The sequence below is a fragment of the Grammomys surdaster genome, unplaced genomic scaffold (assembly GCF_004785775.1).
Source record: "Grammomys surdaster isolate TR1022 unplaced genomic scaffold, NIH_TR_1.0 185, whole genome shotgun sequence".
NCBI lineage: Eukaryota > Metazoa > Chordata > Mammalia > Rodentia > Muridae > Grammomys > Grammomys surdaster.
This window is the reverse complement of record NW_021604630.1, coordinates 151,692-164,841: the sequence shown is the minus strand read 5'-3', so window position 1 is coordinate 164,841 and position 13,150 is coordinate 151,692. Positions and strand designations below refer to the sequence as shown.

General features: G+C 52.4%; 1 protein-coding gene across 9 annotated transcripts in view; it reads right to left on the bottom strand.

Annotated features, from left to right (window-relative positions):
• The window catches only part of Ank1 (ankyrin 1), a 115,434-nt gene that overhangs the window by 3,437 nt on the left and 98,847 nt on the right, over nucleotides 1–13,150 (bottom strand). For 5 of the 9 annotated variants that reach the window (XM_028768183.1, XM_028768182.1, XM_028768184.1 and 2 more), the window contains 4 exons: nucleotides 11,336–11,612; nucleotides 6,945–7,028; nucleotides 5,943–6,008; nucleotides 5,527–5,651 (listed from right to left, as the gene is read on the bottom strand). In XM_028768183.1, the coding sequence (XP_028624016.1) occupies nucleotides 5,553–5,651; nucleotides 5,943–6,008; nucleotides 6,945–7,028; nucleotides 11,336–11,612 (526 nt within the window). In that variant the 3' untranslated portion in view covers nucleotides 5,527–5,552. Of the gene's footprint in view, nucleotides 1–5,526; nucleotides 5,652–5,867; nucleotides 6,009–6,944; nucleotides 7,029–7,661; nucleotides 8,126–11,335; nucleotides 11,613–13,150 lie in introns of those variants that run through there. The other 4 variants (XM_028768181.1, XM_028768188.1, XM_028768187.1 and 1 more) reach the window with 4 other exon arrangements.

Below are 13,150 nucleotides of genomic sequence, written 5' to 3'. Positions count from 1 at the left end.
TCTGAGGCAGAGTCGTTCCCAGGCATAAAGCTGTCCTAAGCTCTACAGGTGACAGAGCCATGGGTATATTGGGCACAACCAACATGACTCATCTCCATGGTTACCTGGGGGATGGGGGCGGGGTAGGGAGTGCCAAATGTCTTGCCTGCAGCGGTGAAGACTAAAAGCAAGGCCTTCTTGCTGGGCAGAAGAGAGCTACCACTTGAAAGGTGAGATTCTGCCTCTCCTGGGTTACCTTCTCCCCTAATCCCATTGCTAGGCTGTGTGCTCATATGGCCCCCCTCCCCCACCAACACTGCCGTCCTCTCTCCTCAACTTCCGTTCCTGCCTCAGATGGGTCCCCCAGCACTTCAGGCTTCCCTTCTCATTACTATCCATTGGCTAAGAGACACATAGAGATCCAAGGGAATTCTGAAGCCAGGCTGTTCAGGTTTGAACCCAGCTTCTGTTGTTACTGGCTGCCTAGCTTTGATCAACATACTCATCTGCTCTTCAACTCGGTTTCCTCTGCCGTAAGATGGGCCAGCAGCAGGACTCATCACTGTGATGTGTGCATGTCCTGATGACAGGTCCGTGGAGGATGGAGGGGTCAGGAAGTGTCAAGGGATCAGGGGGCAGGGAGCATGCTGGGCTTGTGACTATCTGGCTCTTGGAAAGTGCTGATGCCTGTGGGTTTTTTTTTTTTCCTAACCAGCTTCTCAGGTGCTCTGGTTGGATTATCAGCACTGGAGGGTGGGGGCCACTTTACCCAATTCCCTACACCGCCTACCCCGGAGCTAAGCATTCTGCAGAGAGACAACATGAGAGGTGATGTTCTAGACACACAGGCTGAGTTCCCATCCCACCTGCTTACAGCCAGGTCCTAAGGGAGGAGAGGGCTCAAGCCTCAGAGATCACTCTGGAGTAGGCACCCTCCCTTTTTTTAAGGTAGGTGGTAAACTAAGACCCAAGTGGAACAGAGACAGGTGCAGCTGATGCAGCTGGTGGAGCAGGACGTGGGGTAACATGAGCCTTCGGGCTATAGCCAGGATGTCTCTGACTCCAGGCCTCCGCCCCAGGCCACTCTGAGAAAGGCCCATCCTCTCCAAGTTTAGGAGCCAGCCCCTCCAATGTGCTCAGGGCGCCTTTGCCTTCGCAATCAGGATCTTGCTTTCTCTCCAGGCTCTGGCACCTGCCCCTGCATCTATGCCTGTGGCCCTTACCAGTCTCCCTTTACTTCTTACTCTGATGTCCTTCACGGGGCTGGGTATGATAACGGATTCTAGCTTGAAACAAAGCAAAACAAAACATGCCTTCCTACTTCCTCCTGTTGAAACATACAGATTTTTCTACAATACTCAATCGTCAAAACTAATGGAAGTCTTTAAACCACACTATTTGTGTGGAAAGTATTCCCTACAAGGGAAACAGAGAGAGAGAGGCACAGGGCTTTTCCTTCCTCAGCTCCTTGAAGAGTCCTGGAGGGAACAAACAGCCAGGCACATGCAGAGGGTATCAAGAACTAGTACCCTTCCCAGACTCCTGGCACCCCAGGGCTGCACTACAGCCTATGCTCCAGTGCCCTTAGCTGCTCGTCACATACTGTTTTCTCAGCAGTCCCGGCACCGAGACACTCAGGCACAGGACAAGACCCAGGACAAGACGGGACATGCGCCAATGAGCCTTGACCGCTCAGACAGAAAACAGCAATTTTCTGGCTTCTTCACTCTTTGGGCCTCAGACACAAGGGCCTTTCCAGAGAGGGGGAGACTGGATCAGAACAGGGCTTGGCAATACCTTGCTCACCAGAGTGTAGAGCCCTGCTAGTGGCTGCTAATCGTCCTCCACTTCACCCTGCTTTCAGATATGATACTTATACCTATGCTACATGGCTTGAGAGAAGTTTGAGGGGAAGGAAGGGTCAAAATCCGGCATAACGGCTCGACTTTCAATATGCATATAATCATAAGAACAGCATAGCGAAGGATACTGAGATCCCGAATTTTAATTGAGCAGGACTGCAGCCGAGAACAGCAACTCAGTCTCCCGCAGGCTCGCAGGCTCGCAGGCTCGCAGGCTCGCAGGCTTCTACTCCTGAACTCTGCCCCGGCCCCAGGAGTCTGATCTTAAGACCCCAGACGACTTAACGGGATATAGACTACACTCTGAGAGAGAAACACAGTCGATCCTCACACTCTGTAAAGCCCTTCCTCCAGAATAAGAGCAGCTGTTGCTACACAGCGGTTCCACAAGGCAAGTGCTGGCGTTATTGCTATGCGTGGACAGAAATGTTGAGGCTTGGGAAGGTCAACTGACTTGCCCTGAGTCACACTACAAACCGAACCTGCCATTGACGGAGTGCAGGGTGCATACACCTTTACTTACTCCTCATGACACAACACCCCTCACAGTTACTATTTGTGACCCCTCCCCTGCCACACCCACACTGTGGCTGGAACCTGGGGTTTCAGGCAGGGTGAGCATGCACTCTACCGATGAGCCACACCCTGTTCTGCACACGTTTTTTTTAACTGATAAGTAACACATATCCAGGAGAGACTATTTCCATCTTTCCTTGGGGAGTATAAAGCTGTGTATAGGTGAGTGACTTAAGGTCATAGAATTTGGGAACAGGAGGATCCAAGTCTTGACTCTGGATTCCAAGGCTAGTTTTTATGCTTGGAAACAAATAAGATGCTTCCCCTTATTCACAGTAGTTCTGGTCTATAAAACATGAGCATGGGATTAGCGAATACTGACTCACTGCTCCCAAGGGGAATACAAGGTCACGCTTTCCTCAACCAGGGACTCCATCAGCATACTGCTGCCGCCTGGGGATTTCTGTTTGAGGGTGCCACATCACGGCTCATTCACTCATGCACACCCCACTGCCACCAACACCAGAGCCCTCAGGGAGCCTTAGAACTCATCTCCCCCGGACAGACAGACAGAACTTCAACGCAAACAGTGAAATAACCACCAAAGAACACGGAAATGCACCGTGTCATTAAATAGATAAAAATAAAGGATGGCATGAGAACCAGGACAAGGTGCATCTGGGGACGGCGCATGCCGGTCACTCTGTGGCCACCCTTGTCTGTGTGTCTGGGAATGACTGAGCACAGAAGCACCGGGTGCTCGTTTTGGATTTCAAGTAATGTTTAGCAAGTGGGCAAATTGGAAGAGGAAGGACAGGACTAGCTGGGACTGCCCGGGGGGTGGGGTGGGGGGGTCGGGGCTTGGGGGGGGGAGGGAGGTAGGGGCTTCGGAAGGGGGGTAGGGGCCTGGGGGGCATTTGGGGGCAGTTGTGGTAGGAACAGAGTCTGAAACCCCGTTGCAACATCTTGCTGAGGATGGGACACTCTTGCTGCTCTGCAACCTGGTCAGACCTGGGCAGGAACCTGCCACTGTGCACTCTTCTGCCTTGCTATCCCAGTCACCACACCCTATGCCTTTTGTTGGCAGGGGCCTCAGTGCTGTCCAAACCAGGCTGCTCCGAATTCCTGATTCCTACGCTCATGAGGTCTGGTGGCTAATTCTCATTCTCTCTCTCTCTCTCTCTCTCTCTCTCTCTCTCTCTCTCTCTCTGTCTCTCTGTCTCTTTCTCTCTCGTGTGTGTATGTGTGGTGTGGTGTGTGTGGTGTGTGTGTGGTATGTAGTGTATGTGTGTGTGGTGTGTGTGTGTAGTATGTGGTGTATGTGGTATGTATGTGTGGTGTGTGTGTATGTGGTATGTGGTGTGTGTGTGGTGTGTGTGTGTGTGGTATGTGGTGTGTGTGGTATGTATGTGTGGTGTGTGGTGTGTGTGTGTGGTATATGGTGTGTGTGTGTGGTATGTGGTGTGTGTGTATGTGTGGTATGTGTGTGTGGTATGTGGTGTGTGTGTGTGTGTTGTATGTATGTGTGGAGTGTGTGTGTGTTGTGTTGGGGGAGGGGCATTCCAGCTACAGCAAGTTAATGAAATATTCTACTTCCGCTCTGTTCTTCAGCTGCCTCCCTGCTGCTGCCTCCTGTTGAGGACATGGGTAAAGTCTCAGCCAATAAGCACCAGTACAAATCAAAGTTGGCAGCTGCCACCGTGAGAAAGATGGAGCAGAAGGAGGCACTGGGCAGTAGAAGGCATTCTCCCTCCCTCCCTCCCTCCTTTAAACCTGACTCGAACCTTTGAGTCATTTCCAGGCCAGGATGGAGAGCTAATCTTGGCCTATAAACCAGCAGACAGGCAGGACCCTGGCAGTGCTGGGGTTAACACTGTGACCTCCTTAAAGCTGCTGAGGAGTCAGGGCTAATTTTACTCTCCTATCGGCTCTGCCAATCCTCATGTTGTCCAAGTGCTGAGATGTGTTGAGAAGCATCAACTCAGCACTTCTGCGGGCCCAGGAGGCCTTGCGGGCCCTGCTTTTTGCAGAAGGCAGAAAACCAGTGACTGCCTGCCGCTCAGCTCTGGAGCTGGGCCCTGAGAGTTCTGGGGGGTACAGTAACCCAGTTAGTACTGTGCATGGGGCAGAGGGAGGGCTGTGAAGCTCGCTTGTTCCCCGCTGTCTCCCACCCCGACGCATCTTGTACTGAGCTGCCCCGAGCTGAGCACAATGAAGGACCTCGGGGCAGCTCAGTACAGGACCCCTCAGGGAGGGCAAGATCAGAGCTGACTGCCAAGGCTCTCGGGCACTGCAGCCTGCTGGAGATCTTCACTGCATAGCCTGGCCCACCCCTCCTTGGCCCCCTGACACACACCCATGACACACTAGTACAGCCCTTAGCCATGAAGACCCTCCTCACTTTCAGAGAACATCAAGCGAACAGCCTTGTTCTCAGAACAGCAAGAGAAAAAGCTATGGCAGGTTAGGACTCCAGCGAGCCTTAAGGTTTAGGGCTAGCGTGCTTTCTGACCATGCATAGTGAGACATCATGGGCTCGACAGTTTCTGCTAGGTTCTGTAGCACTCTGGCCACCAACCTCAGAGTCTGGTGCTGGGTTTCTAAGAGGGAATACCAAGATCCATGGAGTATTTTTCACACTTCAAAGCACTATTTTAACTTTATACTGGGACAGCCAGGTGTGGTGGCGCATGCCTTTAATTCCAGCACAGAGGCAGTTGGATCTCTGTGGGTTAGAGGCCAGCTTGGTCTATATAGCAAGTTCCAGGACAGCCAGGGCTATATACAGAGACCCTGTTTATAACTAAATTGCATAGGGACTGAAAGTGTGGCTCAGAGGCAGAATGCCTACCCAGGAGGCTCTGGTTTCACCCCTAACACAGCCAAAAAAAAAAAAAAAAAAAAAAAAGACAAAGGAAAATATAAGCAAGCAAAATAAAACCAAGCCCCTGATTTTGTGTACTCTCCAGCAGACTGGTGTCAAAGGGGAGGCACCCACCTGAGGAGGGAGTGGAGGAGGGGCAGGGACAGTGGCTTGTTTGAGGGTTGGGAATCTGGGAGTCTGGTTGTAGCTCTGAACTGAGCTAGTGCAAGGATGGGTTGGGTGGGGAGAAGCAAGCAGCTACCTCATCAAGGACCATGCCAGCAAGGACAAGAAGGCCACTGTTACCTCCCAAGGGGCTACTTGAGGAGAGGTCACTGTTTGCCCCTTTTCAGGCTGGCCCGCTTCACTATTTGAGCCCCCTTCCTGCCCTCTATCAGGTCCGGCTGGAGTCCACTCCCTCTTAGCTCCACCTGGAGACAGCATCAGAGACAGAGAGTAGGAAGTCACATAGGCAGATGAGCAGAGCACAGGCAGGAGGTGAAAAGGGACAAAACATCGAGGAGGGGATGGGAGCATCACGGGCCGCCAGAAAGGTAGCCAGGGGCAGCACTGCAACCTGGAGCAGAGGAGAGCTGAGGCGGAGGTAGACTTGCCGCGGCCTCCAGGGGCCTGCAGCGCCTCGGTACCTTAGTAAGTTTCATAAAGGACTCAATATCCGCTTCCAGATCCCCAGGGTCTGCCAGGGATCCCTCAACAATCACCTCCTCGTGCTGCTGGGTGTCGACGGCACCGGATGAGTCTACCTGCCGAACAACTTTGCGAATGACCTGGAAAAGAGGGGAAGAGAAGGGGGGCTGGTCAAACCATCAGGACAATGTTTGAGAAGAACAAGCCTCCAGCAGCGGCATCAGGAGGAGAGGCCATGGCCTCCTGTCCCTTAGAGCCAAGAAGAAGCCTTTCTCTGCTGTCATCTATGGGGAACATCAGTGGAGCTTTAATTGGGGAGCACGGCTGGCAGGCTTCGTCAGCCATTGGCCTGGCCATGCACAATGCTGTCTCAGCCTCCGGCATCCCATTCTGTTCCTTGGAATGGATGGAAGCTTGAGCTCACTATCGTGCCTGTCTGGTGCCTAAGGAAAGAGGCAACCCTTTTATCTGTATGCGTCTGGTCCACTGACCTGCTCTGTGTTCATTTATCCAGAATGGAAGACGAACAGAAACCATGGCTTAGGTCCTTAGGGAGGGGCAAGGACAGACCGGGGCTGTCATTCCCTACGTGAACAGTGGCCCTAGTGACAAGCACATGTGTCATGTCCTGCTCTCTCCCTTTGCCTTATGGGGCAATGCCTGGCAGGCAGTGCAAGCTTATCACGCTGAAGTGTGCCGCCAGTTTAATGGGTTTCTACAGCCCTCCTGTTAAGGGAGGTCCCCAGGACAGTTCCCTATTCTCCAACAGTTCACTCCAGTGGCAGGCTTCCCAGGTCTAGGGCTATGTGTTTCACAGGAGCCGATCCTTCTGGAATAAGGCAGCTGGAACTACTCATGCTGAGTTAAGCTTTGAGGTTATAAGGCCCTCATTGTCCCAATTGCAGAGGACCCAGAGATTTCAGCTCTCCTGAGTTACCCCGACTCCCTGAGGTGGTGGGCCACAGCCTGCCTACCCTGTGAGGGCAGCAGCAGGAATCTGCTCTAGGCTGAGATCCTCTGTCTTTCTGCATCTAGTCTCACCCAGTTTCTTCTCAACATAGAGGCTCTGCACTTACCTTCTTGGTGACAATGTTGCCCTGTTCATCTGTGAATTGTTCCTCTGTCACCTGCTCTCCTGGAATATTCCGAAGCTCATCCCCCTGGAGTTAGGAAAAGGGAAAGACCCAGACTGGTAAATAGGATTTTCCTAATAAGAGCAGAAGACCAGGGAATGCAACGGACTGGCAGCAACAGCCGTGTCCAGTTGAGCCCGAAGCTCAGCAAATAGCCCCAGCCAAACAAGGGCTCCCACAGTGTCCCAGCCCCCTGTTGGGTCATGAGCCCTGAGACAGGCTGGAGCCAGAAGACACAAGAACTTTGTGTGCTTGATCATTGCAACAGCAGCAATATGGGGGTGACTATGCAAGTTCCCAAAGGCCCCCAAGAGAAGGAAGGGAGGGAATGCCACCGACATCACAGCCCCAGACAGTGTCTTGGGTTCCGAAGTCAGCTATACACACCTAATGAGAGCAGATATTCTAAGTCCCAGAGCTGAGTTTCCTCCACTACCCACTGCTGCGTAACGGGGCAGTTCTGAGCAGGTACCACATGTGGCTATGGCTCCCAGCACAGAATGCAACCAAAGAGGCCTTCTCGCCCTTATTTGCTTGTCATATCTCCTGACTTGAGTCGGCATTCTCTCAACATCACCGCGCGTGCATCACAGAGTCCCCTCGGACTGTCTTGTGGCACCCGAGGTCCGGCCCCCTACCCTGCCGCTTGCCTGGTGTTACCTTCAGGAAGACCCGTCGTCGGACCACCCTAGTGGAGACGGTCTCCTCGTCGTCGCTCAGACCCTCGCTCTCCCCCAGCTCCTTGTCCAGTTCCTGGTGGATGTGCTTCAGTACAAAGCACAGGGAACCCTTGACAATATGCATCACATTCTGACAGCTGACCAGGAAGAAGCCTAGCGACACCAGAGTGACCAGGAGCTGCGTGATGAAGGTCCACATCCTCCTCTCCTCCCTCTCCTCACCAGCCTGGCCCTCCAGGGACTAGGGACACCAGGGGCCCAGCTGCTGTGGAGATCCAATGTCTCATTCTCCTCTTGGACTCATGAAGCCCCCAGCAAGCTCTTCCATTCCGTCTCTTTTTCCTCTTTTCTCTTTATCTCCTGCTATTCCAAACAGGAGACCAAATGATCTCCCGGGTCGACTCTCTTAGCTGGGACAGTGTGACTCAAATGTCCTTCCTGCCAAACGGCCTGGGATCTCTCCTCACACCCCAGAGGACGTCAGCCTTCTATAATTTAGTAATTTTAGCTCTCAAGCCAGCTGCTGGAGCTGTCCAACTGGGATGAAGGGAGACAGCAGGTGCTGTTCTGGGCTCAGAAAGCACACGTCAAAAGCCATGGTAGAGAGGGAAGCCGGGCGTGCCGAACGGGGCCAGAGGGAAAGTTTCTCATTCAGGGACTCCATAAAACAAGATGTCCCAAGAACGTGGCTACGGTTTGTGTCTCTGTGGGCAGCTGCTGTAGTGATGGGAATGGTATGGGTCAGGTCTGGGCCCCATAATGCCCAGGAAAATTAGGAGCCTATTTAATGGGGTGGGATGGGTGAGCCAATTTGTTCAGACACAGTCAAGTGAAGAGGTAGGTGCTGGGCCACTGTGATTCCTGTTGGCGGAGAACTGGTGTTTATTTAAGGCCTGTCTCAAAGGCTCTCCTCGGGCTGGGGTGGGGAGGCTCGCAGACAGGACTCTCTCACGTCCTATGTGTGTTCAGAGGACAGATTCACAAATAAAATCACGGTAGCAGCCTAGGAGTTCAGTCTGGATCAGGCCGTTACCCTTTCTCTGAGCGTTAGCCCAACCCAGCATGGAGAACACAGCTTAGGGACACAGCAAACTAATGTTACAGATCCTCACCATGGGGGCTCAGGGAAGTCAGTCATCTGTTCCTGGGCCTCAGTTTTCTCACTCACGAGACAGGGATCAGTGCTTTCCTGGGTGCTCTTTCGTATGCTGTGTGACTCCCACAGGGTTGCTGAGCACAGCCACTGTGAGTTAGTGACAAGGGCAAGCACTCCTGCGGTGTGCCCTGCCCTACCGGCACCTGTTGCATATTACAGGTTAACGTGTCCACCATCTTACCATGTTGGGATCTTCCATTTTCCCCATTTTAGCTAAAGGTCAAAGGTTACAGAGTCATGGTAGGATATCTACATGAGAAGATTAAGTAGGTGAAAGAGATTTCACACCTGCCCCACTCCCAAAGAGCTTCATGTCAGTAGGAAAACGCTTGGAAGTATAAAATCCCCATGGCAAACGAAAACCTGCAGGTCGCAAGAGAACCTTTCACAGCCATAGCTGAGCTAAGAAGAATCTAGGGTTGTGAGGATGGTGGTGGAATATAACAGAGATGGAACGATTTGTAGAACATGCCCCAGCCCTGTGTGGTTGATCTTAGCATGTACACACACACACACACACACACACACACACACACGAGTTCAACTTTAGACGTTTCCTATTTCCACCCAGTTCCTAGAAGAATTAGTTAGGTTACAGTCATTTAAGTACTCATGAATGGGAGATTAGCAAACTATTTCTCTCAAAGGGCTCATTCTCATCCCTGGGGGTCTGTCAGACATCTACACTGGTGAGCAGTCAACCATGTGGCAGGTCCCACAACATCGAGACAGTGGCATCTCCAAGTCTATGCTGTTGTGTGACCAGCACACAAGAATGTGGGACCAGGAACCAAGAGATGTGGACACTCCCACCTCTGGTTCGTCGAGTGACCCCTGTCTCTTCCTTATGCTTTCCTCCTGTATAATTCAGGGGTCAAACACACGCTCTAAATCCGGAAGCATTCTTTCTATTCTATGATACCCTCTGCTCCTCAGCTCCCACGGGGGCGCAGGAAGCAGGTGAATGACTGTGCCTGGCTTTTTCTCTGGGGATTCAGAGCAGTCCTAGTGACCATCACCTGTGTGTGGGCTGAGCGTTCACTCTTGGGTGAAACAGGAACAGGTATCAGGGGACAGTTTGTGGGGAGGAAGAAGCTGGGAGGACAGGGTCTGAGGTTTAAAAGTGGCAGGCTGCCTAACTTGTGCCAGCGCGCACACTCGGCAGATAGGCTTTCTAAATCAAACTCTGTGTGATTCCTAGCAGTGATTTAGAGCAGCGTCTCAGGGACACTGGAGAACCAGAGTCTTTGGAGTTACCAAAGGTACTCTGCCAGGGAGAAGAAAAGAGAGAAGGGATAGGAGAAGGGGGGACGCCTGATGCTGGCTGAGGAAGCTGCACTGAGGAAGGGGCACAGGTCACCTGCATCTCATACACTCCCGTTACAGAATTGGTAAGATTGCACGCTCAGCGAGAACGCCCAGGAGAGAGATCCATGTTCACAAGGTGCCTAGCGTTTGTTCAAAATATGTGAGGAGAGAGGATAAGGGTGTCCGTGCAGATGAAAGGAGACTGGTCATGACTGGGTAGCTGTGGGACCTGAGAGTGGAGAAGGAGGGTAGGAGGGAAGGTAACAAAAAGCAAAACCAAAGAGAAAGGGGGTGGGGTCAAGGGAGGGAGAGAGTGGGATAGGATGGCTAGAGGGAGAGGCCCAGAAGTCCAGGGGAGTGCGGGGGAGGTGGTGTCCTCCGTTCACTCTTTCTATCACCAATGGGGACACGGGGGTTCCAAAACCACAGCAGCTGGAATGTGGTCTCACCCAGACCTGAGAGAGTTGTCCCTATGTGGCCACCGTAGTTCTTAGCACACGCTTCTCTCAACCCCAGGTTCTCTCTAGACTGGATGGACACAGCCAGGAGTCATGGTTTACATCTGCCATCTAAGCGCTCCAGAGGCTGAGGACTCCCGCCACCCCCAGCACTACATAGTGTTTCAAAACCAAAACCGAAGCACAAGACAAGACTAAAAGCCAGGATGGTCGAAGCAAAGCAAGCACGTAGAAAGCCATGGCTCTGTGTCACCTAGACTTTTCCCAAATTCCCACTGCACAAGCAAGGTCTGTGGCGCACTGTAACGTCAGTAGTCGAGTGTGTGATCGTGGGATAGCCTGCAGCCGTAGGAAGGGATGCTGATCACTGTGGTACAAGCCCTTCCCTTTCAAAGAAGTCAAGATGGCTAAGGGTTAGAAAGTGACATCACCACCAGTAAACATGCCTGGCTCAGGGCCTGAGTCCTGAGCTTCTGAAACTAGAAAGAACAAGAGGTACGGAGAGATGGCTCAGCGGGTGATGGCATGTGGTGCCCAAGCCTAGTGACTTGGGTCCAACCACCAGCATCCGTGTAAAGGTGGAAGGAAAAGAATGACTCTAAAAAGTTGTCTTCTGACGTCTACATACATGCCTACCCCTACATCATGTGTAGACACACATGCATGTATCCACCCTAAATAAAGAGCAAAACAAATAAAAGAACAAGCGAGGTGCCCCTCGGTGTCTCTCACCTGTACCTCTTGAGAGAAGGCGCCCTCGGATGCCCACAGGCTTGGTTCTTTGCCAGCCTTGGGGCTGTTGGTCTCAGGTGGCCCCCTCTGCACATGCTCCCTGGTAGACACCAGCACCTGCTCGTATTCCTGGAGTGCGCCTGGCTCTGGCCCTTGGATAGTGGTGATCCTTCTCTGGAATGAGTGTGGGCCTTGCGTGACCTCTTCTTGCCAGGAGCTTTGTGCAGCTTCTTGTGGATATGGCGCTGTGGAAACCTGTTTATCCCAGTCCAGTGTTCTGGGGTCCAGGACAGGTGATAGGTGGCCAGAGAGAGAAAAAGGACAGCTGTTCACCTGTGCTCTCAGCTCTGAGATATTGCCTCCTTTCCCCACTGACCTTGGCTTATCGAGGATACAGCCTGTAGTGTCCTCTAACCCTGAGGGCCGGGAGACTGACTGGCCCGTGAAGACGCATATATGGCCTAGCTGTACATTTAGGTGGAGAGGCCACGAACACCAGAATCCCTCCCTTTGTGTGACTTTCTTCTCCAACTCTCAGAGTGTTCTGCTCACAGCAACGACCAAGTCGCTGGGCTCCCCACGCCCGTTACCTCATACCCTCCAGACCGTGACATTTATCTTTCTCTCTACCTTCCAGCTCCCTCACACGACAGTTCTTATCTGGCAAAGCAACAGCCCTCTTCCCCTCCAGATGTGCTCTTTGGTGGATTCCAGAGTGCCATGTTCCTAGCTTCCCCGTCCCTCTCAGGCACTCCTCAGGAGCCCCTGTTAGCCCTTCCTAACTTCCAAGACTTCTAGGCCTCGGAGCATGCCAGGGTTCAGATCCGCATGTGTGATCTGTCCACAACAAGTATCCTGCCTGAACTCCTCATGGCTTCTCCGTGGTTTTCTGACGTTTGGAAACACCCATGTGCCTGTGTTGCTCGTCACTGAGGGACACCTGGTCCTCAGTGTCCCTTTGCTTTCTCTTCTTCTCCATGCTGTATCAGCCAATACACCATCCTGCTTAGACTTTCAAAATACCCAACCACTATCAGCGCTGTCTCCTGGTCCCCAATGCCATCATGTGTCCCTGATGCTCCTGGTCACCATCAGGTTCTCCTCTGGGCAAAGCCCTCCACCGGTAACCCTCTGCCTCACCCAGAGGCAGCCACAGCCTAACATGTTAAGCCCAGTTCTCTTCCTGGTTTCATCTTCTCTTTGCTCTGCCCCAGAAGCAAATGACCTTCTCATTGTCACTGGTGTAAGCCAGATGCAATCTGCCTGACAGCCTACACCCTGAGGGGCGCTTTCCTCTACACCCCGTGACTCACCCTTTCGTTCTCTGCGGTCTTGGACTGTCACCCACTCAGGGACTTCTCTGCCACCTCACCTGTAATCCTGGTCACTGTCCTCTCCATATACAGCCCTGCCTCATGCCCCACTCCCTGCTTTGGTTTTCTACTTATCACCTGTTATTACTCAGCAGAATTTCTGTTTATAGTTCATTTTTACCTTCCTATTTAAAAATTCCTGTTTTTTTTCCATTCTCATGCTTACGTGTTATGCACATGTGCACATGTGTGGACACGCGTGTGTATGGGTGCTCATGCATGTGTGTGTACTCGCATGTTAGAGGCCCGAGACCAACACTGAGAACCGTCCTCTCTTACTCTTCCACTGTGTCGCTGAGGCAGGTTCTTTCTATCACACGGTCTGCTGATATGGCTGGATCTGCTAGCCAGCTGGCTATGCGATCCCCCGTGTCTCCACCTTGAGGCACACCTGCCCAAGATTTGTGTGGGTCCTGGGGACTCCAACTCTATTCCTCATCTT